This window comes from Melopsittacus undulatus, chromosome 7 (genome assembly GCF_012275295.1).
Source record: "Melopsittacus undulatus isolate bMelUnd1 chromosome 7, bMelUnd1.mat.Z, whole genome shotgun sequence".
Taxonomy (NCBI): domain Eukaryota; kingdom Metazoa; phylum Chordata; class Aves; order Psittaciformes; family Psittaculidae; genus Melopsittacus; species Melopsittacus undulatus.
In genome coordinates, this window is record NC_047533.1 from 31,574,865 (window position 1) to 31,601,866 (window position 27,002).

A 27,002-nucleotide genomic window follows, 5' to 3' on the forward strand; every position below is an offset into this window, starting at 1 on the left:
GGAGGTGTTCCAGCTCCCTGATCATCTTCATGGCCCTCCTCTGGACATGCTCCATCAGTCTATACTCCTCTTATGCTGGAGGCCCCAGAATTGGATGCAGCATTGCAGGTGGGGTCTCATGAGAGAAGAATAGTTAGGGAGAATCACCTCCCTTGAGCTGCTGGCCATGCTCCTTTTGATGCAGCCCAGCATTCAGTTGCCTATTATTTATTTACTACTATATGCAAATCTATTGTATTCTCACATACAAGCCAGCAGCAGAGTAAGGTGCATCCTCCAAATAGCTTACAATAAAAAAGTATAATTTTAGTGTGAGCAAATGAGCAGGTAATGAGTATGTATGTTAGCAACAGGTTTTGGAAGCACCATAAATAAATACTGAAAACCTTCTAGGATGCTTGTGTTTTAGCTGATGTCTTAAGCTTCATGCAGTGCCCCAGATGTGTCACATTTTTAGGCACACATAAAAGAAGCAATGCAGTCTTTCATATCATGGCTTAATTAGCTGTGCAATTAACTCTTATTAAAACAAACCAGGGGTGGTAAGAAAAGGAAGTCCTTGGTTGATTGAAAAGCTACATTGCATTGCAGAAATTAAGTAACAGGAAAGGATAAAAGAAACGTGTTGTATGTTGTGAAAGCCTTGGGCAAAGGGAGGACATGCAGCAGTGTGTATGAAGGAATCAGCTCAGCATGGAATTGCACAGCGCTTCAGAGACCAGGGCAGAAAGCATTAAGTACTGATGGAAGAACATACAGAACCAATTAGGGGATTCACGAAATGAGGAAAATTACAGTGCAACAAGAGAAACCTTGAGATTTTCATGGGAATGTCTTTTACACATAAGAAACTGCTTTGTTTCCTTAGGGCTCAGGAAATTTTTCTGGTTGAACACAAATACCAGGCAATAATTCTGCATTTACACACAGGTAACTGAACATACTATTGCAGTCTAATGTGAGAAATAGTCAGATTAAGCTGGTCCTGTTATTTTCTAAACATCTGTAGTCTCTTTTGCTTAGCTTTCCCGTCTGGAGCAAGCAGATTTTAGGTGACTTACTGTGAGAGAAACTGTCATTTTCACGTATCAGGGATGGGGTTTTGCAGTATTAAGGCTTTGTAATATTAAGACTTTGCAATATTAACATTTTGCAATACTGGGGCTGGGGCTAAGTTACTAAGAGAACAAAACAAAGGGCTTGCTTGAAATACCATGACTTAAACAGGCACACTCTGTAGTTAAAGACAATGTCATCTTTGGGCGACAGACACACTCTGTGCTTAAAAAAGAATGCTATCTCTGTACAACCTATGAAACTAAGATGGTGTAAACTGCTTCTGTAGTTAAACAGTCAGTTGGGGTACCACATGCCTGCCAGAGTTATGAAACAGAACTATAAAAGGAGACAAATAAATAAAAGGGGCATACAGAATCTTGTAAGGGGAGATGTACACAGAGATGGGACAGTTAGCATGTAGATTATATGTCCTGGATAGGCTCTAAACCTTGGAGTACCCAACCAATGAGGAAACAAGGGAGGGAGCAGGGTAGGAAATACAAATCAAAGTTCTGCCTTTGATGTGCGTGCCTACTTGCCAGGATACCTGTTTTTGCAAAAATGTGAATAAATAGCTGCTTCACTGTTTTATATCTAGAGATCATTTCTCACACTTACTATCTTTATATTCATCTAGATGTGTTACCATCTTTAGGACATTTTCAACAGAAAATAAATTATGACATTGGAAAACTGAAAGCTTTGAACGCTCCGATGACAAAATTATGCCCTCATCACATTAAACATTCACAACTTACTTCTTTGAAGCCTCTTTATACTTCTGGTTTAGCTCTTTCAGCAATAAAGAAATTTTTGGTTTAAGGAATCATTAACATCCTCCAGCACCCATATTTGTCTGACTATGGATGTTTTGCTGCTTTCCTATCAGAACGCCTTGTCTCCAGAGTCCACTCCAGTACCATTTTGTTGTCTAGATTTTCTCCATCAATTTTCAAAAATCTAAGTTGAGTTAAAAGAAAAAAGCTTTGTAAGATGTGCAGCTTGATGCATTAACTGTACTGACAGCTGGTGTCAGTGACACCTAGTACTTCATGTCTACCCTCTGCTTTCTTGTACTTATCTATCCAGTACTGTATTACCACTCCCCAGATTTGTTCCTTCCTCCGAGGAGAGATTGCACAAATTCTTCCCCTTTTCTCTCTGCTCCAGTCAAAGTTCTTTGTGCTAACACTACTGCTAGACACAGTATAACCAAGACTCCATTAATACCTCCAGTGGGAATATATCCCAAAAATCTCCTTATAGCAACAGTTCAACAGACATACTGATCTTCACTGTTTTGTCATACTTTTCCTTTCCTTTTCTGGAACTAAAATTCCTGTGAATTCCCCAGACCTCTGCTTCTGTGTTATGTCAGCCAACACTTTTTTTAGCAAGAATCTGGTGTATCATTAGTTTCAACACAGAGGGTGACCCATTGCTACTACAGTATCCTTATTCCCTGCAATGCTGCTTGTCCCTTGCTGAATCCAGTACTACTTCTACTTAGGACAATGTAATTTCACTTGCTGTTGCATTTGTTTTTGTTTCACTTATTGCAAGGTCTGTAATATGCTTCCGTTACTATCACTTGGACCTACTTACAGTACCTACATCTTGCATTCTCCTATTTACAGACAAACAGGAAATGGAAAATTCCTTTCTATTCATGAAAGGAAAACCAGATACTGCCACATCAGTCCATTTCAACCATCAGCACTCACTTCAGATGCATTTAAGATTCACAGTGATTGTGCATCAGTGACACCTGCAATGAACTGCCAGGCCTGCAGCCTGCTCCTTGTGGTGCCACCTCTTTCCCAGCATTTCCGGGAGTAGTTTTGGCATCATGGCCACTTCCAGGTCCATGATGCTGGTGTTTAAACCATGACAGTTGTATACCAGGTTAATTACATTTCTGGGGAGGGACATATGCCATGGTACCTTGTAACCAGAACTGAGGCCTAATCCCCAGTCCTGGACCAAACTGATTTGCTCTGGGGAAAAATCAATTATGTATTTTTTTTTCTGTGATAGCACAACCCACAGCTATGCTGCATTTTCTTCCAAGAATTCCTGACTCCAGCTAGCAACATTTGCCAACAATTGTCTATTTAGCCCTAACTTTTGGCCTTCTCCCTGAAAATTCAGCACTCTCTTCTGTCACACCTAAACATGTGCAATGCATCTTTTCTGACAATGTAAGAACTCAAAATATGGAGTTTATTAACTGTGAAAAAGCCAGCACAGACCTCTTCTTCACAAAAATTGAGTCATGGAGCATATGGACATAAACTGCGATTGTAAAGTCTCTAAGCTACACATACAACCAGTTTCATCTGCTTGACCATTTCTGCTACTGGTAAAAAATGTAGCCTCACACTCTGCCTACATGGTTTGCTGATTGACAGGGTATCTATTCTTATTTGAGAGCAATCAGGTTATACACAGAATTCCCTGGAAAAGCCAACTATTCTCCCTCAAGACCACTAAAAGACAGGGAGCTTTTTCTCTGGACTACATCATTGTACAGAGCTTAAGTTATATTGCAAATAACATTGGTAATTTACGTATTTTTAATTTTCCTTGAAGCCATTCCCTTAATACAAGCCAAATATCCAGAACTGATACAGTCAATGACATTTTATAACTGGGTTATCAGTACGTGAGGGAAGTTTAACATAATTCTGGAAACACCTGAAAAAACCAAACAACTCAGAATCAAGGATCAGTTCTGCTAATTGCAACTTCTTTCTGCAAATGTTTTAATACAGCAACTTACTACAAACATGTTGACATTCCCAGCAATTGCCTGAATTCTTGAAAGAATGCATAGTTAATAGAAATTGATAGGAAATAAAGATAACTTCTATTCATTCCTGCTACGCACTAAGCTTAGACTCAAAGTTTTGTACTAGAACGAGAAATAAAATCTGTGATAACTTTAAAATGTAGCTGTTGAACTAGTAAAAAGCTCAAGTGTTCACTCAGTTTATATGACCACATGATACTATTACATTTTGGTTAATAGTATTTCCTGAAATACAATAATCAGATAAGTGACAGACATAAGGGAAAAGACAGTTCTCTAGGAGATGATTTAAATTAAAAACCCCTAGCCACTAAGGGGGCTTTGTACCTCTGAAAACTGAGGAGAAAATTCTCATTTGATTGTTTTACTATTTTTTTATTCAACACAAACCCTGCTTAATTTCTCAGCATTCTGTTGTAACTTCTATTGGCATTAAAACAGAAACTCTTGTGAAGCAGCTGGAATGACACAAGGTCTAAAGGATTTGGCTGTACAAGAAAGTTACAAGCACAAGAGTCCCAATATCGCTGCACAAACCACCTCCACAGAGGGAGCATTTTGATTTCTCATTTGTTGTCTCAACAGAGAAAGCTGAAGTGGGAAGAAAAGGCACTCATTCCAAAATAGATATGCATACAAACTAGTGAGTATGCCTATTCTTATAAAATAGCTATTAAGAATAGGTTTAACAGGTATAAAACAAATACATAAATTATGCTGCCTTAGAAGAAAAAGCCCTGTGGCAAAAGTCTCTATACTCAGTGGGATAGAGCACTGATAGAGCACGATAACCTTAAAAATGCCGTATGTGGAAGGTTTAGACTTTTGTTTGCTCTTCTAAAAGTGTCACTTCATGAATGTGCCCAGCCTGTGGAGATTTTTTCCTTTTGGTTCCATAAAATGTGTGTGGGCTATACCCGTATTTTTAAAGTTCTTTGAAAAATTACATACTTCTATTGCTAACCTCAGCTAGCCTTCCTTAACCAGCTATAATTTGTTTTCATGCTGAAAGTCAATAAAAGGTTTAAACAGTTATGATGTATTTAAATTCTTTGTGCCTTTTCCTCAAGGCCAACTGCCTACAAAATTAGATCAATATAAACTGCCACTACTGGCTAGGCTCTATTGGTCTGTTCTTGTGCGCTTTTCAGACACATCACTATCTTGCATGAGCGCAGTTTTGTACTATGTGTACAGTTCTAACAGCCAGGAGGAGCTCCATAAAGATAATTCAAATTATTCCCATGAAAATGCTCAACATTCTTACCAAGTAGTCTTTATGACACAGATTACAGAAGCTGTGGAGAGAGTAAGCCATTGTTCTGAGATAGTTCCTATGGAGATGTTGTTACTGTAAAGCTTCTTAGTAATCAGAGCAGACAGGGGTGCTGTACTTTATGAGATACTAGGAATGTGTATTATACATGACCATAAAAAAAGTCCCTGGTTTTATTACATAAAGTCCATGCCATAGAGAAACCAGCAAAATCATTTTTTCCCCTCTCATAAAATAAGTGGCCTGCTAACACAAAACAGCCATTCCCTTTTCTTATGAAACCACTAGCATTTTCATTTGTAATAGGGTTCTGTGATTTGTCAACACTTTTTCCAACATATGGATTATATCACTTACCTGTTTAGAACATTGTTTTATGAAGGCTGAATATTCTGGCCCAGTCCTCACTTGATGCAGTGCCCTATGCAATATTCGGGACTACATCTGAATATTCTGGCCCAGTCCTAACCTGAATCACTGGCTCCACAGACATCCTACTCAGCATCTGAGGATGTGTTCCAAGACAAGCATTTCCAATTATTTCTTCTTGTTCAATAGTTACATACTTCTTACACGTTCAATGTGTTAAACATATTTTGCTTTTGAACTTCATCACTGCTCTCTTCAGCTGTTAATGTCTTCTGCTCTGTCTCTTCATTCAGGTTCCTTTCATCAGCTTTGGAAGAATCAGTGGGTCAATTTCTTTCCCAATAAATAATTATCTCACTATTTCAATAGCACGTAGTTTTAGAGTAAACATATATTATTCACTAGTGACAGACGACATTAGTTTGACACTTAATTACAACTCTCAGGTAATCCTTTAAAAATAAGGTAATAAAAACATCAGCAAAACTCCTTCAATAAAAAGTAATTACAAAACATTTTACTTTTGTTTTCAATTATGACACTATCATTAAAGCTGTAGAAGAAAATGGACCAGCTGGTTGTCACTTGCAGTATCTGTCTGACTTCACTTTTGCTCTCCTGTGTGGAAAAAGTAATGAAACAAGATTTAGATTAAGACTAAATATGATTACACCAGGGTGTTTTAGCTGCCTCAAAGCATTAAGCATTAAAAGCAGTTTTTCTTAAACTTTACTTCAGTAAAGCACATATAAAGCCTAACAATACTTTGGATTTGTTAATTAACTTTGTTTTTTTAAGGAGCTAGAACTGCAATGTCTAAAGTTAACCTTGTCTTTCCCTTCATATCATCTCAAATTGCATTTTCTCCACCCTGAGGAATGGAATTCAGATTCAGTGTGATTTGAAACCGACACTCAACCTCTGTCCTCTTCTCCCATCACTTGCAATCATCAGAATAGTCTTCCGCATTCCACCAACTGAATTAATGCAAGTATTTCTGCTATATATTGATACAAAATGTTTTAAAAATCCAAGACAGTTTCTGTACTCTCAGCTCGTGTGGGGAAAAAGATTATTCCTACTAAATTGCATGAAGAGTGTTCTTAATAAATGCTATGTCTCTTTAAAATGCAGTTTTACACTCTCCAAAATGCTTTGGTGCCATAGATATTGAAAATGTTAAAATACCTTGATTTTGTGGTTAAAAAGATGTATCTCTCAACTCTCCTATACTAAACAGACTGAACAGCCTACTTAAAGCTTTCTGAAACAATTTCTGGGTAAATACAAACCTATGAACCTCAGTTTAAGAAATGAAAACAAGAAGCTAATCCAAGAGTTCAGGCCGATCACTGACTCAAGAGAAAATGCTTTAACCATCCACTCCATGAAATATAGCTGTCTTTTGTAACCCAGGTTTACTATAATTCCATCTCTGAGTGGTTTTTAAATCATTACATTATTTCTTGTACTCCAAAGTACCTGTCAAGCAGCATTTCATGAAAAGTGCCTTCTTTCCTGGCTTTTCTAAGGGCTTTTGTATCTTCTTTGCTTACTTTAAGCTTTTTGTCTTGAAAACTCTGGAATTTCTTTCTGCAAGAAGAAGAAAAAAAAAAGTAAAAGCGTGTAACTGCTTTATTGAAAACATTGAAGGAACAGCTGTGATAAGAGAATCTTAACTTCTATTACACAGTGGACAACTGGCTTAATAAAACCAAGCAAACCATTACAGTACCAAATACTAAGACTTCTGTAGATGAGGATATTCAGGGTTTTGGTTTTTTTGTTCTTTTTTTTTTCAGTCTAAATGGGAATAAGCCCTACACAATTAGCATGATGTGGTTACAAGTTCTAAAATGCTCCTTTTTCAACTACTAGCATGATAAGTCAAGGAGGGAAAGTGTATTGGGTGTAGGTGGCAAAGCGCTGGTAGTGGGGAGCTTCAGGGGTGGTCTCTGTGTGAAAGGGCCAGGGCCTGCCCTGTGCTGGAGCCACTATAGGATGTAGATGAGTCCATCAGCAAAGCTGGTGGCACCTCTGTGAAAATGTATTTAAGAAAAGGCAAAAGGCCACACAGACAGAGGAGAAGAGGTAAAACCAGAAGTTTTCAAGATGGCAGTGTGAACACCAACAACTGAGAAAGAGAGTGAGGGAGGTGCTTCAGGCAGTGGAGTGAATATTCCCTTTCAGCCCATGGAGAAAAGGACCATGCCTGAACAGGAGACACGTGGGACAGGAAAGTAAGTGCCAGAGAGAAGGTCTCATATATTGACCCATACCCCCACATCCTGCTCGGGGAAGCAGGTAGAGTAGTCTGGAGTGAAGCTGAGCTTGGGAGGTAGGTGAAGGGAAGGTGGTGGTTTTAATTTTTGTCTTTGTTTCTCATTATCCAAATCTACTTTAATGGGCAATAAATTTAAATAGTTTTCTACATGTTGAGTCTATTTTGTCTGTGACAGTATCTGGTATGCAATCTCCTCATCTTTATCTCAACCCATGAGCTTTCTCATCCTGTTTTTTCCCCTTGTCCTGCTGAGGGGAAAGAGTGAAAAGCTGTGTGGGAGCTTGGCCCTTCCAAAGACAGCCCCAAAGAGAAGTGCAAAAAAGTACTTGAACCTGCTCTGAACTACATACACATAATTGATTTCACACTGTTTAACGTTTCCTTTGTCTTCATGTGGAACATCATCTTTCTTCTCAGCTTCTCTTTCAGCACAAGTACGAATCTAGTCATTGGGAGAAAAACAGAACAGAAAATGCCTCTTATTTTTAAAACCAGAAGTTCCAGGTAAAGGCAACAACATATCCTTAGTAACAGAAGGAAAGTTCACAGCTTTCAAACTGGTTAATTCACAATAAGAAAGAAGCGCAATAAAATCAAAAGCTGCCTCTTGAGTAATATTAAATGTGATCCTCAAAGCTACCGTAAAACATGATTGCCTTTGTCTCGGAGAAGCACTATTACAGTTTTTAGTTTTAGCAGGGATAAAATTCCTTTTTCAGAGACTGATTTAAAAGTATTATTGCTCTCACAGACACCTACCTGTAACTGAAGGTACACATATATTTTCCATGTTGAGATAAAGTCAATATAGTCTTTCTTTTTACATTCTCTTACTTAAAAGATCTCCCCTTATGCATATCATGGTAAACCTCCTCTGTCCCTGCTACAGTCATAATTTATCTCTTCCATACCAAGAAGTTATTTCAGAACTATCTGGACTATCACACAGCCTGTCCTGCCCCCTCCCTTCTTCTTGCCCTTCCGTAGTGGTAATGTATCTTCCTACCTCTACTGGAAATACCTCAGTTTATGTAGCCCCACAGCTCATTTACCCTTCTTGTGACCAAAGCACTTGACAGCTTATAGAAAGCTATTATAACTATATTAACAGTAATTTGCAGCACACAGACACCTGCTTGTTTGAATATCTGTGCCAATTGCAAATTAATTGTGGAAGTTACAGATTACCTTGATCATTTCTTCTTCCCCTGCAGTTTTGCTCTTGGCTTCTATGTCTCCCTCTTCATTGCATCTAATAAAACGGCTGTTTGCTGCTAGTAATGCCATTTTCTTCTGCAGATATAATATCACATATTGTTAGTATAAAGAGTTTGCATATAATCCATGATTCACAACATTTATTCTCTACAATATACCAAATAATTCTGCAAATGCATTTTATTCTTTTATGTATGGACATGTCAATAGCTAGCCAGTGGACTTGCTGGCTCCTTTATTCTTAAGATGCTTATAGCTGTCCAAAAATGCATTAACTTGAAGTATTCTAAGAGATTATAATTACAGAAATGTATTGCAGCTGGGAAACCAGAAGTTTAAATGTTACAGTATAGAAGAGACTGCAAAAGGCTTTTACTTGACAGGCAAAGAACAACAATATAGATTAATTTAAAATACGGTCAAAAGCTACGAAAGTCAAATGAACTATTCCAAACAGCTTACATCTTGGAAGACAGGTTCCCACTGCTCTCTTGACCCTATTGCATCTGCACGTCCAATGACAAGTCCATCTGAATTTATACCAAGGTATTTGCCATAACCAGACTTCAGAGCAATCCTCAAAGAGAAAATGCAAAGAATTTTTAATTCAAGCAATTCACAATATCTAACACATCAAACATTTTTTACTAGACAATATGTTTCAAGAGAATATCAAAACATTCACAGAAGAAACAAAGATAATAAGTATCAAAGCTGGCAACACTGTTTCAGTAATTACCTTGTATCAGACAACTTTACTGCTGTAAACTGTTCAGGAGGACTAGGGCCTTCATCATCTGAGGAATGAATTTTCCATTAGTTAAGTATGAAATATGAAACATACAGTATTTTAACCTGTTAATACTGCAGCTTCAAAAAGAATTAAACATGGCCATTGCTAAGTACTATGGAAAGCTGCAATATTTTATTTCTTTAAAAATTCCTTTTATGAATATTCATTTTAAGAAAGTAATGCAGGTGCTCATTCCATGTATTTAGAGTGCTTCCAGCAAGACAAAATAAAGACAGTCCTTGTATAACGTAATTTACAGTTGAGAATGGTTCATAATTCTCTGGGTTGCTTTGAAAACCTTAATCTATTTGTAATGATATCTTTCCACAACACAACGTACAGATTCAGATATGATAACACAACTTGGTATCCTAAAAGCTACTAGCCTCTCCATCCCTCAAAACCAAAAGGAGAGAATACTGCCATCATTGCTTTGATCTCGCACTGGAGGTGAAACACAGCTCAGTGTTCTGGAGCACTCCTTGCCTGACTGAAGGCTCTTAAATTCAAAGTAAGAACAAGCCAATTATTTGACCACATTAGTAGCCCACTTGTGCAGCAGCAACAAAACAAATATATTAAGATGAGGATGCAGCAATAAGCCTTGAAACTCATCTGCCTCGAGCTCCACTCCTGAAATGACACCATAAAGATTTTATAGGATTTAATAAAAGTTATACTGCTTTTTATCCAGTAAGCAGTATGGCCTTTAACAGGTGATCATCTCCAATGCAGTTCAATTTATTGTACACATAAACCAGCAAGAAACTAGATCAGTGAAACCGACAGTCATTAAATTGAAGTCATCTGCATGCTATGTTTAGGTTTACTGCATTATTTGTAATAAGCCTTTTTAGCTGTAAAACTACTTGCCTCTCAGTCAAGCTCACTTTATGCTCTTGTGCCTTTCATTACTAAAACTACTTATTTCCAAATTTCCTGTAGCAAACCTTTATGTGGTGCTCCAAGTGTAAACAAGCCATTGTCAAGGGCATGGACGTAAGCTCCTTTATCCATTTCTATAGCTATCGTTCCCGTAATTTCACCAAAATTACGGACAGCCCACCAGTTTCCTAAAATACAAAGAGAGTTAATAGGGTAGTTACAACTTCTGATTACAGCAGTTACAGATGGTATTTCTAGAAGTGTCTTCTCTGAGATTTGGAATTCTAGAGATACAACTGCTATTGCCATCTCAAGATCTTTGTGAATTATTTTATAGCACAGAACAAACTTAACAGTATTGCTGCTGAACTGGGATGTCTTGCTTCTCCAGCCACCCTGTCATCCCTAGTTACAGGCTTCTGCACTTCAACCCTTCTTTGTGTTGGTCCATAGAGCAAGCTGATCCATTCAGCAGCAAATATACACTTTGCGAGGAAGGTATTTTGTGTTTTCTTTTTCCTCTGGACCATTTTAGGGGCCATATCCGATTACTAGCTTCTCCAGCAGAAACAGAAAAACTATCTCATCTTGCTGTTAAAATACTTCAGGTGAGCTGTAACCTTAGGCTTAGGTTATTCAAGCCAATCTGTGTTTGAATTTTTGAGCCCCACAAAATTCTACCAACACTGGAGGTATCCCTACCTACATGTATGACTTAGAATTATGACATTTGTAGCTGTTAAACAGTAAAATAATAACTAATTTAAATTAATTAATCTGGACATATCTTTTTTTACACATAGTAAATTTGGCAGGTTATTCTGCCTTGAGCTGAAATAATCTTCCTGTATCTTGATACAACATATAGTTATTTGTCCTGTCCTATACACCCTGAGCATTCCACTCATGCATATAGAATTAAGATTCAATGCATCATTCAAGAAACAAGGCCCCCCAAGACTCTTTTCCTTTTGCAAGGATATAAGATTAAGTGAACTAAAGAATGCAGTCAGAAAGTCACTAGTGGTAGAGTAAGCACAGAAAGCACAGGAAATCCAATAATTAATTTTCAAAGTGATAGCAACAGAAGATGTAAATCGTTTACATAGAAATGCTCACTAGATAACAGCATTACAGTCCTAAAAAGTTTCTCCTCCTGAAGCAAATACTATTAGAGAGAAAACAGGAAAAAAAAATCCAAGCTGATAAATAGCTTAAGATTATATAAGAACATGCTTCAGCTAAAAAGGTAAGTGGAAGATGCATCCCATTAGTGTTAGAAGTTCCATCTGGAGTCCAGGAAAACCCCAACCTACAAATAGCATGTTTTGAGAGAGTCACAAATCTCTACAGAAGCTACATTTCCTTTGCAAAGCCCTGTAACAACCTCTGTGGCTTCACCATCCCCTAGTTTCCACACTGTCACGTAATTCTGGAAAGCAGCTCACCAACAATATCAAGTTGCTCTGCCGCATCCTCTTCCCTTTTCCTTTTCTTCTCCTTGTGTTTTTTCTTGCTGCACGAGAGATGTAAAGAAGTAAGAACGTGCCTCCAATCCGTCCCTTCCCCAGCAAGCCCGCTCTCTCGCACGGCCTCGCTCCCAAGCTCCACCAAAACTGGTAACTGGTACCAGGCGGAAGCAAAAGGCTCACAGTCGCAGAGCGCTGCCCGGCCGGCCCAGGCGCACCCGCAGCCGGAGGGACGGCACGGCACAGCACAGCACGGCCAGGCCCCCACCCTTAACCAGTCTCCGACTGCCCCCGGCGCAGCGGGGAGCCCGGCCGCGCTTCCCAGTCCGAGCGCCTGCCGCAGCGGGGAGCCGGGGGCAGCAGGTGCCGATGGACAACCCACTGCTCACCTCTTCTCTTTCGCCCCTTTGAGGACGAGTTTGGTGGATTTAACACAGGAATACTCCGCCATGTCCGCCTACGGCGAGCACAAAGGACACAGCAGGGTGTGCTCCGACGGAAGCCGCGGAGCGACAAAACCTTCCTCCCGCTCGCGTCCTGCTGCCTCCCCCGCATGCGCATACTGCCTCCTGTGGGACCAGCAGAGGCACGTGCTCAGCGCTGCGTCGTAGTGCGTAGCGGACGCACGTTTTGAAGGGGAGAGTAAAGAAAGGTTTAAATTCAGTTTTAAAAGCGTGTTCCCCGGCACCTCCCCCTTTTATAAGTGTGGCTCGGTGCCACCGGTTGTTCTGGCGCGAAGGAGTGAAGAGTTTACAGCTTCCTGGGTGTGTGGTAGCAACATTTCCACGTGTGTATTCAAAAGCTTATCTGACAGACGCACCACAGAGCCCTTGGCCCTGTGCTCTTTACCACTGGCAGCAGGCCGTGCATGAGTGTCTCTGGCAAGGGTGATGTGACTTGATGCTGTGCTGGTGCAGGACCAGAAGCTTCAAGGTAAGCCTGTGAAGACAGATAACAGAATTACAGAATAGTTAGGGTTGGAAAGGACCTTAAGGTCATAAAGTTCCAACCCCTGCATGGTCAGGGACACCTTGCACTACACTATGTTACCCAGGACTCTGTCCAACTTGGCCTTGAACACTGCCAGGGATGGAGCATTGGGAAAATTTGATGGAGATTGAGAAAATAAAGCTTGTAAGGCAACCAACTGCACCAAACTAGGGGATAAACAAGGTTTATGGTATTTTTTTCCTATCTTATTAGCTGCTTGGAATTCCACAGAGTAAAATCTACCTCAGGCTTTTCCCTAGAGACATAACCATCCTTTTCTCACACAGTTAACTTATTACCTTCTCAACAGGTATCTCTGCATCTTTGGGGAATGACACTGCTAGCACATATGTGATTAGGCTTCCCGTTAGAGCAGTAATTTGTGTTTAGTCTTCCTAATCCATTGTTTCTATTTCACACTAATGGAAGGGGGTTTGTGCCCAAAGGTTGTCTGCTGATTATATTAGCTGGTCAAGTGAAATATACCATCCTTGTCAAATCTTGTCTAACAGGTACACATACAGAGATGCTTGCATTGGAGTGCTTCCTTTTGGTTTCTGATTTCATTACCTGTCTATGCTTGCAAGTTCTCAGCACCTCAGAGGTGCCTTCTACAAGTAAGAAGCGTGAGTCTCATACATTGTTATGTCAGGACCTTTAAGAATCACTACAGTCATGGCCAAGGGATAAAGCTTTGGATGTGTAGTGTCCCAGTGAATGACCCTGGAGTTTGTGGATGACTGCAGGTGTCTTCCACAGATAGTTTGATTGCATCCAGGACCCTGCCCCTTCTCACCAAAATGCTTTCAATTTCTGTCTCCATGTCTAACCTGACTAACCCCATGTTTTTACCTGTGAAGCTGGAGTCGTTACACCTGCCGGGTAAAAAGAAAGCAACAGTTACGGACTTCCAGGAATTTTTGGCAAGTCCCCCATTTTGGAGCTTTGGGGAAGAGGCAGCTGGGAGGAGGCATGGGCTTGTCAGCAAAAGCAATACTTGAATGAAATTTGCTGTGATGTGTAAATCCAGAATACTTTTTTTGATGTCTGTGGTGTGCTACTTTCCTGTTAGTGTCTAGTTCTGTTGCAGGTTTTTTGTTAGTGGAAGAAGTCATCTCTTTGATCGGTGTTCAGGAAGTGGACAGCTTGAAGCAGTGTGTTGCTGTATTAGGCAGTATATGACTTTATTGGTTTATTGAACCTGTATCTTACTGTTAGTTTTTCCAGTAACAGCTAAAAAGCTAGGCAGTACAGGAACCTGGAGGCAGTGATGGACAGCTTGCAGGTCACTTCTGGTCTCTGCATAGAGCTATAGTCAGGGAAGTATTGTGTTAGCAAGCTCTTGTACACAGTCTGGTTATGAAGGTCCTGCAGATCTTACTATATGTGAAGGACCAAAGAAGATCCAGATTTCCAAATACAAGATTGAGATACCTAGCTAGATTACTAGCAATCTGTTAGTTGATTTCAGTCTCATCCTCAGGTACATTCTGTTTTCTGTTCTCACATTTCTATAGGTTGTTGCCTGACTTCAAGGGATCTTGTGGTACTTAGGATTTTACAGCCAGTATTAGAATAGTTGATCCTTAGTTTGCTTCCTTGGTTTTGGTGGTAGATACAATGTCTTTTTCACTGTTACAACAGTTTAGAATCACAGGATGGTTTGGGTAGGAAGGGACCTTAAAGACCATCTAGTTACAATCCCCTTGCCCTGGCAGGGACACCTTCTGTTAAACCAGGTTGCTCTAAGCCCTGTCCAACCTGACCTTGAACACTGCCAGGGATGGGGCAGCCACAGCTTCTTTGAACAATCAGTCATGGTGCTTTACCACCTTCACAGTAAAGAGCCTCTTCCTAAGATCTAATTAAATCTCCTCTCTTTTAGTTTAAAGCCATTCCCCCTTGTCATATCACTACATGCCCTTGTAAAAGCCTCTCTCCAGGTTTCTTGGAGGTCCTCTTTAGGTATTGGTCTCCTCAGAACTTTCTCTTCTCCAGGCTGAACAAGCCCAGCTCTCTCAGCCTGTCTTCATAGGAGAGGTAGGGGTTATGTTTCCCCTTTTCCAGTGAGTGAGAACTTCAGTGGACTGCCACAGCAGTGATAATGGGTTGGCCACTTAATCTGCCAGGTCCCTTGTTGGCTCCTCTGTCAAATGGGGAAGGAAGTTACCATTTTAGTCAGTATATTTGTATGTCTTCTACATTCTCATGTCTCCAGCCTTTTGAAAATTAATTCAAGCTAGCCTCAGCATCAAGCAATTTTAGCAAATATAATTGTATTTGAATTTCATTTTATCATTAAATACTTTTTTTCTTGGTTCTAAACAGATATGCCCTTAAGGCAGAAATTTTAGTAAAGGGAATATGAAAAATGTGAGAGCAATTATGTAGGAAGTAGGAGAAAGCAGAAAGGAAGTTAGTGAAGCAAAAAAGAATGCCTGTCAGCATGCCGATCACTCAGCCATCCTTGCATGCTTATTTGCCCTTTGATGTTTTGGTTATTTTGGGGTTTTATTTTGAATTCTTTTAAGGCTTCAGTTCTATCGAGGGGAAATCTGCAGGGGTTATTTAGTGTTTTCTTAACTCTACTTTAACTTTCCAGCTTTATTTGTGGTAGATTTTATTTTTTGACCACTTAGCATTTCTGGGGTATTTACATACTCTTATCAAAGTGGGCCAGTGTACGTTGACACAGTCTGACCAGTTCTTCGATCTACGTAAGCATTTGCTTGCCAGGTAAGATGGGAGAGGATGCCTTGACCACTTCTGGTTAAGAATATAAAGCATTTTATAAGAGATGCAATAACTGTAAAGTTACTAAGAATTATGTACATTAAGGTGTTAGCTTTAAAAAAATAAAAGCGAGTAAAACCAGTTTGTGTTTTAAAATACATTCGATCATACGATGGAAGTGCGTGAGCTATTTTTCTGTTTGCCCACCAGATGCTGCTATAGCCACTAAAATAAATGCAGATTAAGAGATCTAAAAAAAAAAAAAAAAAAGCTGGTGTATTTTCATTACAGATTACCTTTACTTATCCTACTCCTGGAAAGTATTACGTGTATGTTTACATTTTTGCATTGTGAATAATCCCAGTGAGTTCCATTAAGCAACTCACTCTGTGTGAAGTTAAGCATGATTATAAGCTTTCTCAGGATGAGGCTATATCACTTATATTTGCTGTTTTCTGTATTTGCTATTCTGTTTTCCCCATTATGAAGCGTAAGAGGGAAAGGCAGAAGAACAGATATCATAAACTTGTGATTTTATTAGAAATGTAGTTTTTTTATGCTTCCATAATGTAAACTATATCTCCTTAATTAATATAATTTTATTTAAAATTCACATAGTTTAGGTTTCTTCTTTAATTTAGTGACTCCAGCAACAAGTAGGCATCACTCCAATATAAAAAGAAGACAATAAAATGTCTTCCCACAGGGCGAAGAAATGCCGTCTATTAGAAGGCTGTATCTAAAATGGTACTGCTTTGGCAAAGCTATTTAAACACTAATTTGCTAGTTAGTATTTTTGAAATTAAAACATTCTCAAAATGTCCTGGCTGTGATTGTTTAAAAAACCCCTAACAGTTCATTTTCTTTATGGCAGTGGAAACAAATGGAGCCTTTGTGTTGCAAATGTAAAAAACAAATCACTTTTTTAATGACTGGATTTTCCTGCCAGCTTGGAATTTGCTGCATGTGCGTTTTATTTTGAATGCCTGAAGAGTGAAGTAATTTGCTATCTCTCATGCAGATGGGGCAGATTGGCTGAGGTGTCATTTGCAAAATGTGCACTTTCATCATTCACGTTTGAAGGGGATCATTACAATGTTTCTCATAGACATTCAGGATGGATAGAAGTAGAGGGCTGAGACTGAGTGTCCATGAGTATCGATAGCCTAGTGTCATAACAGCCTGGACCAAAACTTGAGCACTTTGGAGTTTCCTTCCACCTTATTTATTTATGTTAGGAAATACAAAAATGTGTCCCCAAACCAGAGAAGCTTGAATTAGCTTTCTTGATAGCAGAGTTGACAGATAGTTTATGTACTTTTATTTGTGCTTTCATTTCCAAGTGTGGAGCCATTGGGAAATATCTAAGCTGCTGACTGGTGTAATGGCCAAGACTGATACAGTTTTGTTTACTCATTTAAAGAAGGAGTGCACTCTGATGTGAGTTAGAACCAGAGCAACGATATTTTGATTCTTCCCCAGTGGAACAAAGTACATACACTGGAATGTTGCAGTGGTTTCTCATAATGTTCAGCAACAGTTGTGTGATGGTACTGAAGCATCCCCAGGACATGATGGTGCATACCACAGTGACATGACAGATGTAAATAAAAAGCTAATTTGATTCTTGCCATTTTCAATGCTGCATGCTGAAAATGCTTTTATTATAGCTTCTACATTTTAAATGCATCCTGAAGTTACCTTTTCAAAACCCTAAAATGTAGTGTTAAGTTTTTAGCACAGGTAAGTAGATCATCTCAAAATGGCATTCCTACTTCTCAGTTTATGGTGTATAGCAGATAGAATATTTGGAAAATAGGAAGGGTTTCTCAGCCTGTCAGGAGTGGGATGGAGTCTTAGCTCAGATCCCCCAGTCCTCAGCATCCCTGGTACAGTGACCTGTTTTGACTGTGGCTCCTGAGCATCTTGTGCATTGCCTGATTGCTTTCTGTATCGCTTTCCTGTGCTGTTGCTCTGTAAAGTTTTGTGGCTAAGCTCTTGCAGCTGGCCAGACCTTCTCAATGTCTGCTTATACAAACATTGAGACCCCTCTCTGCAGTTTGGCAGTGGGGAACAGAGCACTCACCAAATCACTTTCTGCTGGACACTGAGGGGATGCAAAAGACAAATGAAAGGGCAACCGAAATGTACTGAAGTCTCATGCAGGTGCCAGCTCTGAATGGTGTTTTACAGGGGCTCAGGCCTGCTGGTTTCTTCTTGTCATCCCAAATGGCTTAGCATGCGTACTTCAAATTCTGCTATTCTTTTCCACTAATTGGTCTGATTTTTATCCTGACATACTGAGGAATTTTTTCCTATGTGTATGAACACGTTTTTCTCTCTCTTAGTCTGGGGTTTTTATCAATTTTTATTTTAACTGGCCAGTTTTCTTCCAATTTAACAGACCGGTGAAGGTCATAGCAATAATTGAACCCTGATGAGTTCTGAAACCTGTTAGGTAACTAGGAAACAGACCCGTAACTTCTGGGTTGCAATCTGAACTCCCATCTTACTTGAGGTGGGAGGGAACCCTCATGCAGAAAAGGGTCTGTAAGGAAAAACTCCTAGTAAATCATAGGATACTAATGAGTGAAAAAATATACTGCATTACGTCCAGTACTTAAGCAGCAACCTATTGCTATATACTGAAATTTCAGTTTTTATGGGATGGAAATTTGATTCTGTAAGTTGAGCATATTTGATGTTTTTTTGATGTTTCCTGACAAATAGCTGGCATGTTTGACTGAAATGCAGTTGAAAACCCTTCCCTTTTTCACTGGGACTTTATGGCAAATGTGGACTCAGCTATAAATTAAACATGATGGGATTTCTGGGGCAAGCTACCAACTTTATGCTATGTGTTCATACACAAACTTTTCCAGTTCAGGCATCAAGTTTTCTCTTGTCTTCAGTGAGCCTTGTTTCCCTTGTTACATGTGGTTGAGTTTGTTTATCTCATTAGGAAAGCCACAGGATCCATAGAGAAAGATTTGCTGTTTCATGTATATGTAGCACTATTCTGGTTGTTCTTTGTTAGCGTGTGATCAAGTTTGAGTTACAGTTTCTAACTACTGTTTTGTTTTGTTTTTTTTTAATTGAGTTTTTCAAAAAACGTTTCCTTCCCTTTTGTATTTCCCTGACTAAATCATGTCTTAGTAAGAAGTAAGCAGGTGGGTTTGCATGGTCTGGGAAGGATATACTCACCTCCACAGTAAAGGAGCTTACTGAGGATAAACCTCCTCCCCCCTTCCCTCCCCCCCCCCCCGGGTATGTGACTTCCCTTTGAGCTGTATATTTTTCTTACTTCATGTCCTTTGAGACTACATGGGTGTCCTTTACAATTTCGATAGAGATATGAATTGGCAGGACTTAAAAGGAGAATGAATCTGTGGCAGGATGTTCATTTTTAGTCCTGGCCATAAAACCACACACTTTTTCTTCTGTAAGTTGTGTTTCCTCTCCCCTAGGATTGCTATATAATTTCTTTCTGCATTTTTTTTTCCTCTGATAGGACTGGAACATTTACTTGCTATGATTGTTTTCCATGCCCATTTGAATTTGAAGAGCTATTCTATGTGATTTTCCTCTCTTATCCTCTATAGCTTCTGATTCTGTGTAATTTGTCCTGAATGAAGATGCTCTTCCATTAGTAGAAAGGCAGTTTTTACTAATGTAGTGGCAGTGAATGTCTTATAAAAATTTCTTTTGTATGGACTTAGCAATTGTGGAGGTAGAAGGGAGAGCTGTAGACTATTACATACAGTATCTGTATAGTCTAGGCAAAGATAGAAAAAGCTTTTAGCTCTGGAGGGAATTCTGAGCTGTTCATTATCCCTTTCTACTCACTGTCTTGTAAATGTGTAAAATGTAAGTGGCAGTAGTTCTCCTTATGGGTTTTTTCCCCTTCTGGGTCAAATGTGAAAGACAAATAAATACACTTAAATTCTCTTCATTTGTGGAGCCTGACTCAGAATGTCCTACTTATTTTTTCATCCAGAGTGCCTCCGAATGCTGACATTGTTCATTTAATTTTGCAGCAGTTAGAGATGAATGGCAAATGTGGGACTTCCTGATCTTTGCTTTATCAGGACTGTCATCAATATCTTCTTGTACTTTTGTGTTTAATTTTGCCTATACATGCCTAGTAAGTCTGCTTTGCCCAGTATTTTGCGCTACGCTTTCTAAAAGCAGCACAAGCAGAACAAAACATGTTCTGAGTCTGCAATCATGCCTTCCTTCTTGACATTAGGAAATAACATTTCTAACCCACAGAAACAGTATCTGGAAACTGTTTTGAAATACAGCAGCCAGAGGTGGCAGCATTCACCTTCCCAATGCAGCTTGGCTTGGTTGGTGTTTTTTTTTAAAGCTTCAGTAACTTGAATGAATGGATGAATGATGTCAAATTTTTAGCTTCCACTAAAAAAATGCAATGTAATCCAGAATTTCTATCCCTTGTGGTTATGAAGAAGAGACATAAAACCTGATTGTGAGGGTTTAAAAATTGGAAAGGCAGAACAAAAGAAGAGCACATCTATTGTTTTTTAACATATGTCTTTTTAAGGCATTGCTGTGATTTTTTTTTAGCCTCACTAGTGATTGTTGAGTGCTTTGAGCTGGCAGCATCTGTTGGCTTGTGTCCTGTCACAGCAGGTAAATGAGTGGGAGTTGAAACTGCTGATCTTCCCGTATTCTGATCCTGAGAGAAAACGAGAGAGAACGTTTCAGTATGCATCACCTGCTTTCAGGCTGTTTTCCCCACAACATACCCTCAGTGTACATCAGTGCTTTTCTTACGGTCTGCGTGCAGCATGAAATATTTTTTCTCAATTAAGCTTTATTTTGCTGAAGGGGTCTCTCCTGCTCCTGAAAATCCCAAATCTAATTTGCTGAAAATAAAAATAGTCTTTTTGCTGGCACAGCTTCATGAAACTATGTTGTGACAAGACACGATCTGGTTTAGATCTTAAAAGGTGAAGTCTGTGAGGCTGGCAAAGGTGTGTCAGTGCATCCCAGAGTACTGTCTGTCTGGTGCAGAGTCCTAGGGAGTAATCCAGGCAGAGTTTCTGGCATGTGCAATAGGTGGGGTGTAATTTATACAATTAACTTCTTAATGGAGCACTGAGCCATATACATACTGTTCTTTGGCTTGTTTGGGGGGTGAAGTCTCTAAGGTGTGTGTGAGGTTCTGCTGTAACCAGTCCAGAGCACTAGATCTGGAATTCTTCCAGACCTGCTTCAGGTGTTTAGTCCTGTGGTGGGTAGGAATCAGTTTGTGATCTGGTTCCTCTGGGCTCCAGAGCATCAGTTTAGCATTGGTAAAGTCCATTCTTGTGCTTGTCTTTGTTGCAGATGACCAAGATCTAGTTCAGGTCTCAATCACTGCCTGAGGTGTCCAGAACTGCCATATCTGAGAGGTATGAAACATCTAGCTCTGTCAGATCTGTGAATAGGACATGTTTTTTTTCTCCAGTACCCAGTGGAAAGCCACAGGTAGTCTAGTTAAAAGAAATATCATGCTGCCCAGGGCTTCATCACTATCAATGGACAGCCTGTGAATCTCCGGTCAGCTATGTAGGCTATACACACCATAGCTGTGCGCCTCATTTTCCATTGGAGACAGGGAGATTCCCTCTGTTCTGAACAAGGCAAACAGGCTGTTGCAGCAAGTGCAGAGGCCCCCTCACACAGGGATAGGATGTGAGAAGATAGCAATTGCAGCTGGCTGAGGTTGGAGTGAGGAAAAAAAAGAGAAAGGGTAAATTTCGTTTTACCCCAAAAGACATGAACAGAGTCACACTATTTAAGCAGATCAGATTTTTAGTGAGGCAAGAAGTGAGCCCTGCAAGCCTGGCCACTCTTAATGGTCCTTCAGTGTTCTTCTGCTGTGCTGGGACAGATTAAGAAGAAGAGGATGTTTATGCATAGGTCAGGCTTCTTCTGAGAGGCTGACAAAGTATGTAAGGAACTGCCCTTCTTGGTAGCAGTGTATAATAGTCAAGGTTCACAACCACATAATATTTTCAAATACTGTTTTAAACACTATTCATGGCAGTTTACTGCAGCAGTCTGGAAAGCTTCAGCATCAGTTCAAACTTACTGTACTCCTGTGTCATACTTGGGTTATGGCGTGAAACAGATTACTCACAGGAAGACAACAAACATAAACACTGACCACACGGTGACCTGTTAACGTTAAAAGCACTGAGAAACAAAAGCGCCCTGTGGGATCAACATGAGTCCAAGGCAATTGTTAGTAAAAACCAAGGGTTTGTAAGAATATAAAACTCAGCTACCTTTACCCATGCCTGCAAATAGAGCATTTTTCCACCAAATGACAGTGGCAACTCTCAAAAGGGACGAATAGAGGCTGCTGGATGCTGTGTGAAACCCCCTTCCTTGCTTTACTTAGCAACTGTCTTGCCACACTCACCTGAAGATGTCTCTCCCTCTACTTCTCAAGCTGTGGGTGCTGGTAAGGGATACTAAGAATATGTGCAGGTGCCACCTCTGGTTTCCTCTCCTATATGTGGAGGCATGTGACAGGACTCCCCAGGCCTGGTGCCAGTGATGTGTATTTTTGAAGGAATATATAAAGAGCATATAAAGAGCAGCTGTAGCTTTGGTTGTGATGGTGGATTGAGATGCAGTCATCCATTTAGTCAGTTCTGCTCTCTCCAGCAGGTAGATATGTATTAAGACTGGATATCAAATTTATGCTGTCTATGTTGGTCTGGGTTTGTCAGTATCAGAATTACTGCCGTGACTACAACTTTTAACAGGTTGACTGCCTATTTACCAGCTTCTGCACCTTAATCTGCTTTTCTCTAAACTTGAGAATAAATTAAGTTTAAGCCTTATTACCAGTGCTGCCTTCATAGAGAAGCATGTCAATGTGGGAATGAGATTCGGATGAAAGTCATCTGGAGGCGGCATGGTTTCCTAAAGGTTACCTGTGTGTCCCTTCCTAGTGGGCAGAGGAAGAGCAGCTGGAGACAGCTGTTCATTCGAATGCCTCCTTTCATGTTGGTAACAGAGTGCTCATTTATCTGGATGCATAGGACTACCTTATGCCTCCACAAAGTGTCTCCCTGCAGAGAATCTAGGGAACAATCCTGGCTGGACTGGTGACATAGTTTTGGCTACTGCTGGGGTTGTGGGCTGCTCTTGGCATGAGAAAAGCAATGTGATGCTCTTGAGTGATGTCTGGAGAGTCAGATCCTTGGGGTCTTCTGTTTCCTCCTGCTGAAGGGTAGTAAGTTTCCCTACACAGGCTTCATGCTGTATTGTGCCTTCATTCACCCCTAAAAAACAGTCAGCCAGTTTTGCCTTTTATCTCTTCCCATCTGCCATAAAGAGCTATGGGCATCTCTCTTTTTTTATTTTTTTACCATTAATTTGGCACGGCTTCTAAATCTGTTACAAACCTGAGAGCTGAATCAGGCAGTTTCCTTAATTGTGTGCCAGTTTATGGAGATTATGACGTGTCCATCTGGCTTAGAGACAGATCCCTAGTGCTGGGATCATGCAGTGCCTCAGGCTATTGCCTCATAACTGTTAAAGGGTATTGTGAGTTTCTTTTGGAGAGGTTGTGTACTTTGCGTGTACCATAGGATCTGATGGGCAGGTGGGGATGGAAACCAGAGTGTCAAAGTGAATCCACAGTCAGCTCCATCTTGTGGAGAAGGTATTGGCAGGCTTTAAATGCTGAATTCAGTGAGCAGGTGGAGAACGGAGCCATGAGAATACTAATGAAGTTTCATTTATGGGTCTATTTAGGTTCCAGTGAAATACTGGTAATTTAAGTAGAATACTGAATAGAAAGGATTCAGCCCTTTAGTCATACCAGTAAAAATTATGTGGATCTTGAGGCAAAACCTTTCCATTTAAAACAGAAAAGAAGAAAATGACAGTGTGTAGGATTAGTATTGCTCATATTTGTAAGTTTCAGCTAGCAGCAGGCAAGTCCTCATGTAGATTTGTTTTTTCTCTTAAAGAGAAATAGGAAAGGCAAAGAAGTGTTTCCTGAAATGTTTTGAAAGTTCATGCAGAAGACTCATTCACCTACTGCATAGCTAACTTTCTAGCACTATAATTTTTTATGCATTACATCATGATTAAACAGGATAATGCAGCCCTGTGAATCAGCCCTATTTGTCTTTTACTTTATTTCATTGACTGCACAGCAGGGGTTTATATTCTGGAAAGTTCAGATCAAAAACCTATTCTGTAGCCTGGTTGGAATGCAGCCCTCTGGTAAGCACTCAGTATTTTGCCATAGGTGGTGCATACAGCTGATAGTGGGTTGATTGGTTTGTGGTTCCTAGCGTTTTCCGTTACCTCCCTTAGAAGACCAATAAGGGCATTATTCTGTTTTTCCAATGTTGCGCAAAACAACAACAGTGAATGCTGAATCAATAAAATAATCCATGGTTTAACTGCTCTAAGGCAAAACTATAAATTATTTATTTTTCTTAAAGCATTTTAGTGGCATTATCTCTTTGTGTTTTACTTGAAATATCATTTGGCTCCCTTTTGTGTGAAATGCTTTATTTGAAGCTTTTTTCAGACTGTTAAATTTATAGATTAGCTTTAGTAGTAAGCCAGTTGGAGTTAATCAATTGAGAACAACTGTACAGAGGTTCTCTAAGCTAGGCTGGATTTGAAGGGTTTAATTTTAATCATAGTCTGAGAGCTACAGCTGCTTCATGTTTGTTTAGTAATAGAGTTGATGAGCAGCTAATTTAAAAGGAAAGCTCAGGCACAGGTGTGAAAATTCTCACGAGTATAAGGGACCTGGCCCTGAATGCAGGAAGATGGTGCTGAACATATTACCCTGCAGTAAGCTAAAGAGTTTTATAAAGTATTTCTAAACTAGCACACGTGACATAAATCCCTTGACACAAACATCCTTTTTATCGTACCACTTAAGTGATCATCCTGTATGTCAGAAGTGAGGGTTTAATACCCTGCTCTGTCTGGTTTTGAATCTCTATCTCCTGGTTCTAGGATTTGAGGCTTAGTGACAGCAGTGGTGAGTAGGGCTTTCTTTTTTTTCATATGATGCTATTACAGTTTGCCTAGAAAAACTAATATTGATTTGAGAGACACCAGTTACTTCTGTCCATTCTATATGCATACAGAGTATGCAGAGGTGTGAATCCACCATGGCTAGCTGCCTCCAGGGACCTTGGGGGAGGCAGAATGTAATTTCTGAAGAAAGGCAGTATTGCAAACACCTTCTCTGTCATTTCTTACTCAACAGGTCATGAGCTCCATGGGCAGTGTGTTTAATCATAGTAAGTACTACTTTTAGGTTAGGAAAGGTTCTGATTTGTGATCTCTGTGATTACACTAGTGCTATTCTAGCAGTTACTGCATGTCATAGCTCACAGATGAGAATAGTGACTTTAAAAACTGCCTCCTTAACATATGCAAGTATGCAGGCTACTCAGTTGTGGAAGTCAAGAAGTTAAATGTAGAATCATCATAAAATCACAGAATGGTTTGGGAAGGGACCTTAAAGATCACCTAGTTCCAACACTCCTGCCATGGGAAGGTACACTTTCCACTAGACCAGGTTGCTCCAAGCCCCATCCAGCCTGGCCTTGAACACTGCTGTGGATGGGGCAGCCACAGCTTCTCTGGCAACCTGTGCCAGTGCCTCAGCACCCTCATAGTAAAGAATTTCTTCCTAACGTCTTATCTAAATATCCTCTCTTTGAATTTAAAGCCATTCCCCCTTCTCCTGTCACTACATGCCTTTGTAAAAAGTCCCTCTGTAGATTTCCTGTAGGTGCCCTTTAGGGACTGGAAGCTGCTCTGAGGTCTCCCTGGAGCCTTCTCCTCTTCAGTCTGAACAAGCCCAACTCTCTCAGCCTGTATCCATATCAGAGATGCTCCAGCCCTCTGAGCATCTTTGTGGTCCTCTGGACTCATTTGAGCAGGTCCACATCCCTCTTATGCTGGGGGCCCCAGAGATGAACACAGTACTTGCAGGTGGGGTCTTATGTGATTTGCTGAAGGTTGGAAAGCTCTGTTAAAGGTAGCTGTGGCAGATGAAGAGGCTGCTGCTTACAGATATTGCTGTCTGTGTTGACCACTGCTGCAGCGAGGCCTCAGGTGGTTTCTGTGGAGCAGGATTCCCTAGGAAGGCAGGATGTGTGAGACAGGTGGTGTAGCACATTGCTGTTGCAATGTGGGAGTTCTTTTGTGCAGCCAGTCCCAAAGCTCTAATTTACAGCAGGCTAACATGGAGGAAACAGCTGGATGAGATTCAAGAATATGTCAGGAGAAGTTTAAAATAGTTCTAGCAGATTTTGACCAGAGTATATGTATAAAAAACAGAAATGATTCTCAAGTTCTGAAACGTAGTTTCAAACTCATGTAGGTAAAGTATTCTCCAAATTCACACAGAAGATACCATTTAAAGGTTTTGATATTTTAATGACCTCTGCATTTTCTTGGTAAGATCATAGGCAGAAATAGAATCGTAGAATGGTTCTGGTTGGAAAGAACCTTAAGGTCATCTAGTTCCAACCCCCCTGCCATGGGCAGGGACACCTCACACTAAACCATGCCAGCCTGGCCTTGAACACTGACAGGGATGGAGAAATCACAACATCCTTGGGCAACCCATTCCAGTGTCTCCTCACCATCCTCACAGTAAAGAACTTCTTCCTTCTATCTAACCTAACCTTCTGCTATTTAATTTTAAACCCATTCTGCCTTGTCCTTTCACTACAGTCCCTAATGAAAAGTCCCTCTCCAGCATCCTTGTAGGCCCCCTTCAGCTACTGGAAGGCTGCTATGAGGTCTCCACGCAGCCTTCTCCAGGCTGAACAACCCCAACTTTCTCAGCCTGTCTTCATAGGGGAAGTGCTTTAGTCCCCTGATCATCCTCGTGGCCCTCCTCTGGACCTATTCCAACAGTTCCATGTCCTTTTTATGTTGAGGGCACCAGAACTGCACACAAAACTCCAAGTGGGGTTTCACAAGAGTAGAGTACAGGGGCAGGATCACCTCCTGTGCATTGCTGTTCTAGTAAAAATTTCCATGTGCTCTGGAAAGATAGGCCCAGTCTTGGCTGTTCAATACAATCACCAGACTGGGAG

The 27,002-nt window shown here is 40.2% G+C and overlaps 1 protein-coding gene across 1 annotated transcript; it reads right to left on the reverse strand.

Annotated features, from left to right (window-relative positions):
• Positions 1-3,621: 3,621 nt before the first annotated feature.
• FRG1 (FSHD region gene 1) lies at positions 3,622-12,702 on the reverse strand. The gene is made up of 9 exons (XM_005149058.4): positions 12,555-12,702; positions 12,145-12,212; positions 10,762-10,884; positions 9,758-9,815; positions 9,481-9,595; positions 8,989-9,093; positions 8,151-8,242; positions 6,999-7,109; positions 3,622-6,134 (listed from the first exon to the last, which is right to left on the reverse strand). The coding sequence occupies exons 1-9, from the start codon at positions 12,614-12,616 to the stop codon at positions 6,098-6,100; spliced, it is 771 nt and encodes a 256-aa protein (XP_005149115.1). The 5' UTR covers positions 12,617-12,702; the 3' UTR covers positions 3,622-6,097.
• Positions 12,703-27,002: the final 14,300 nt, after the last annotated feature.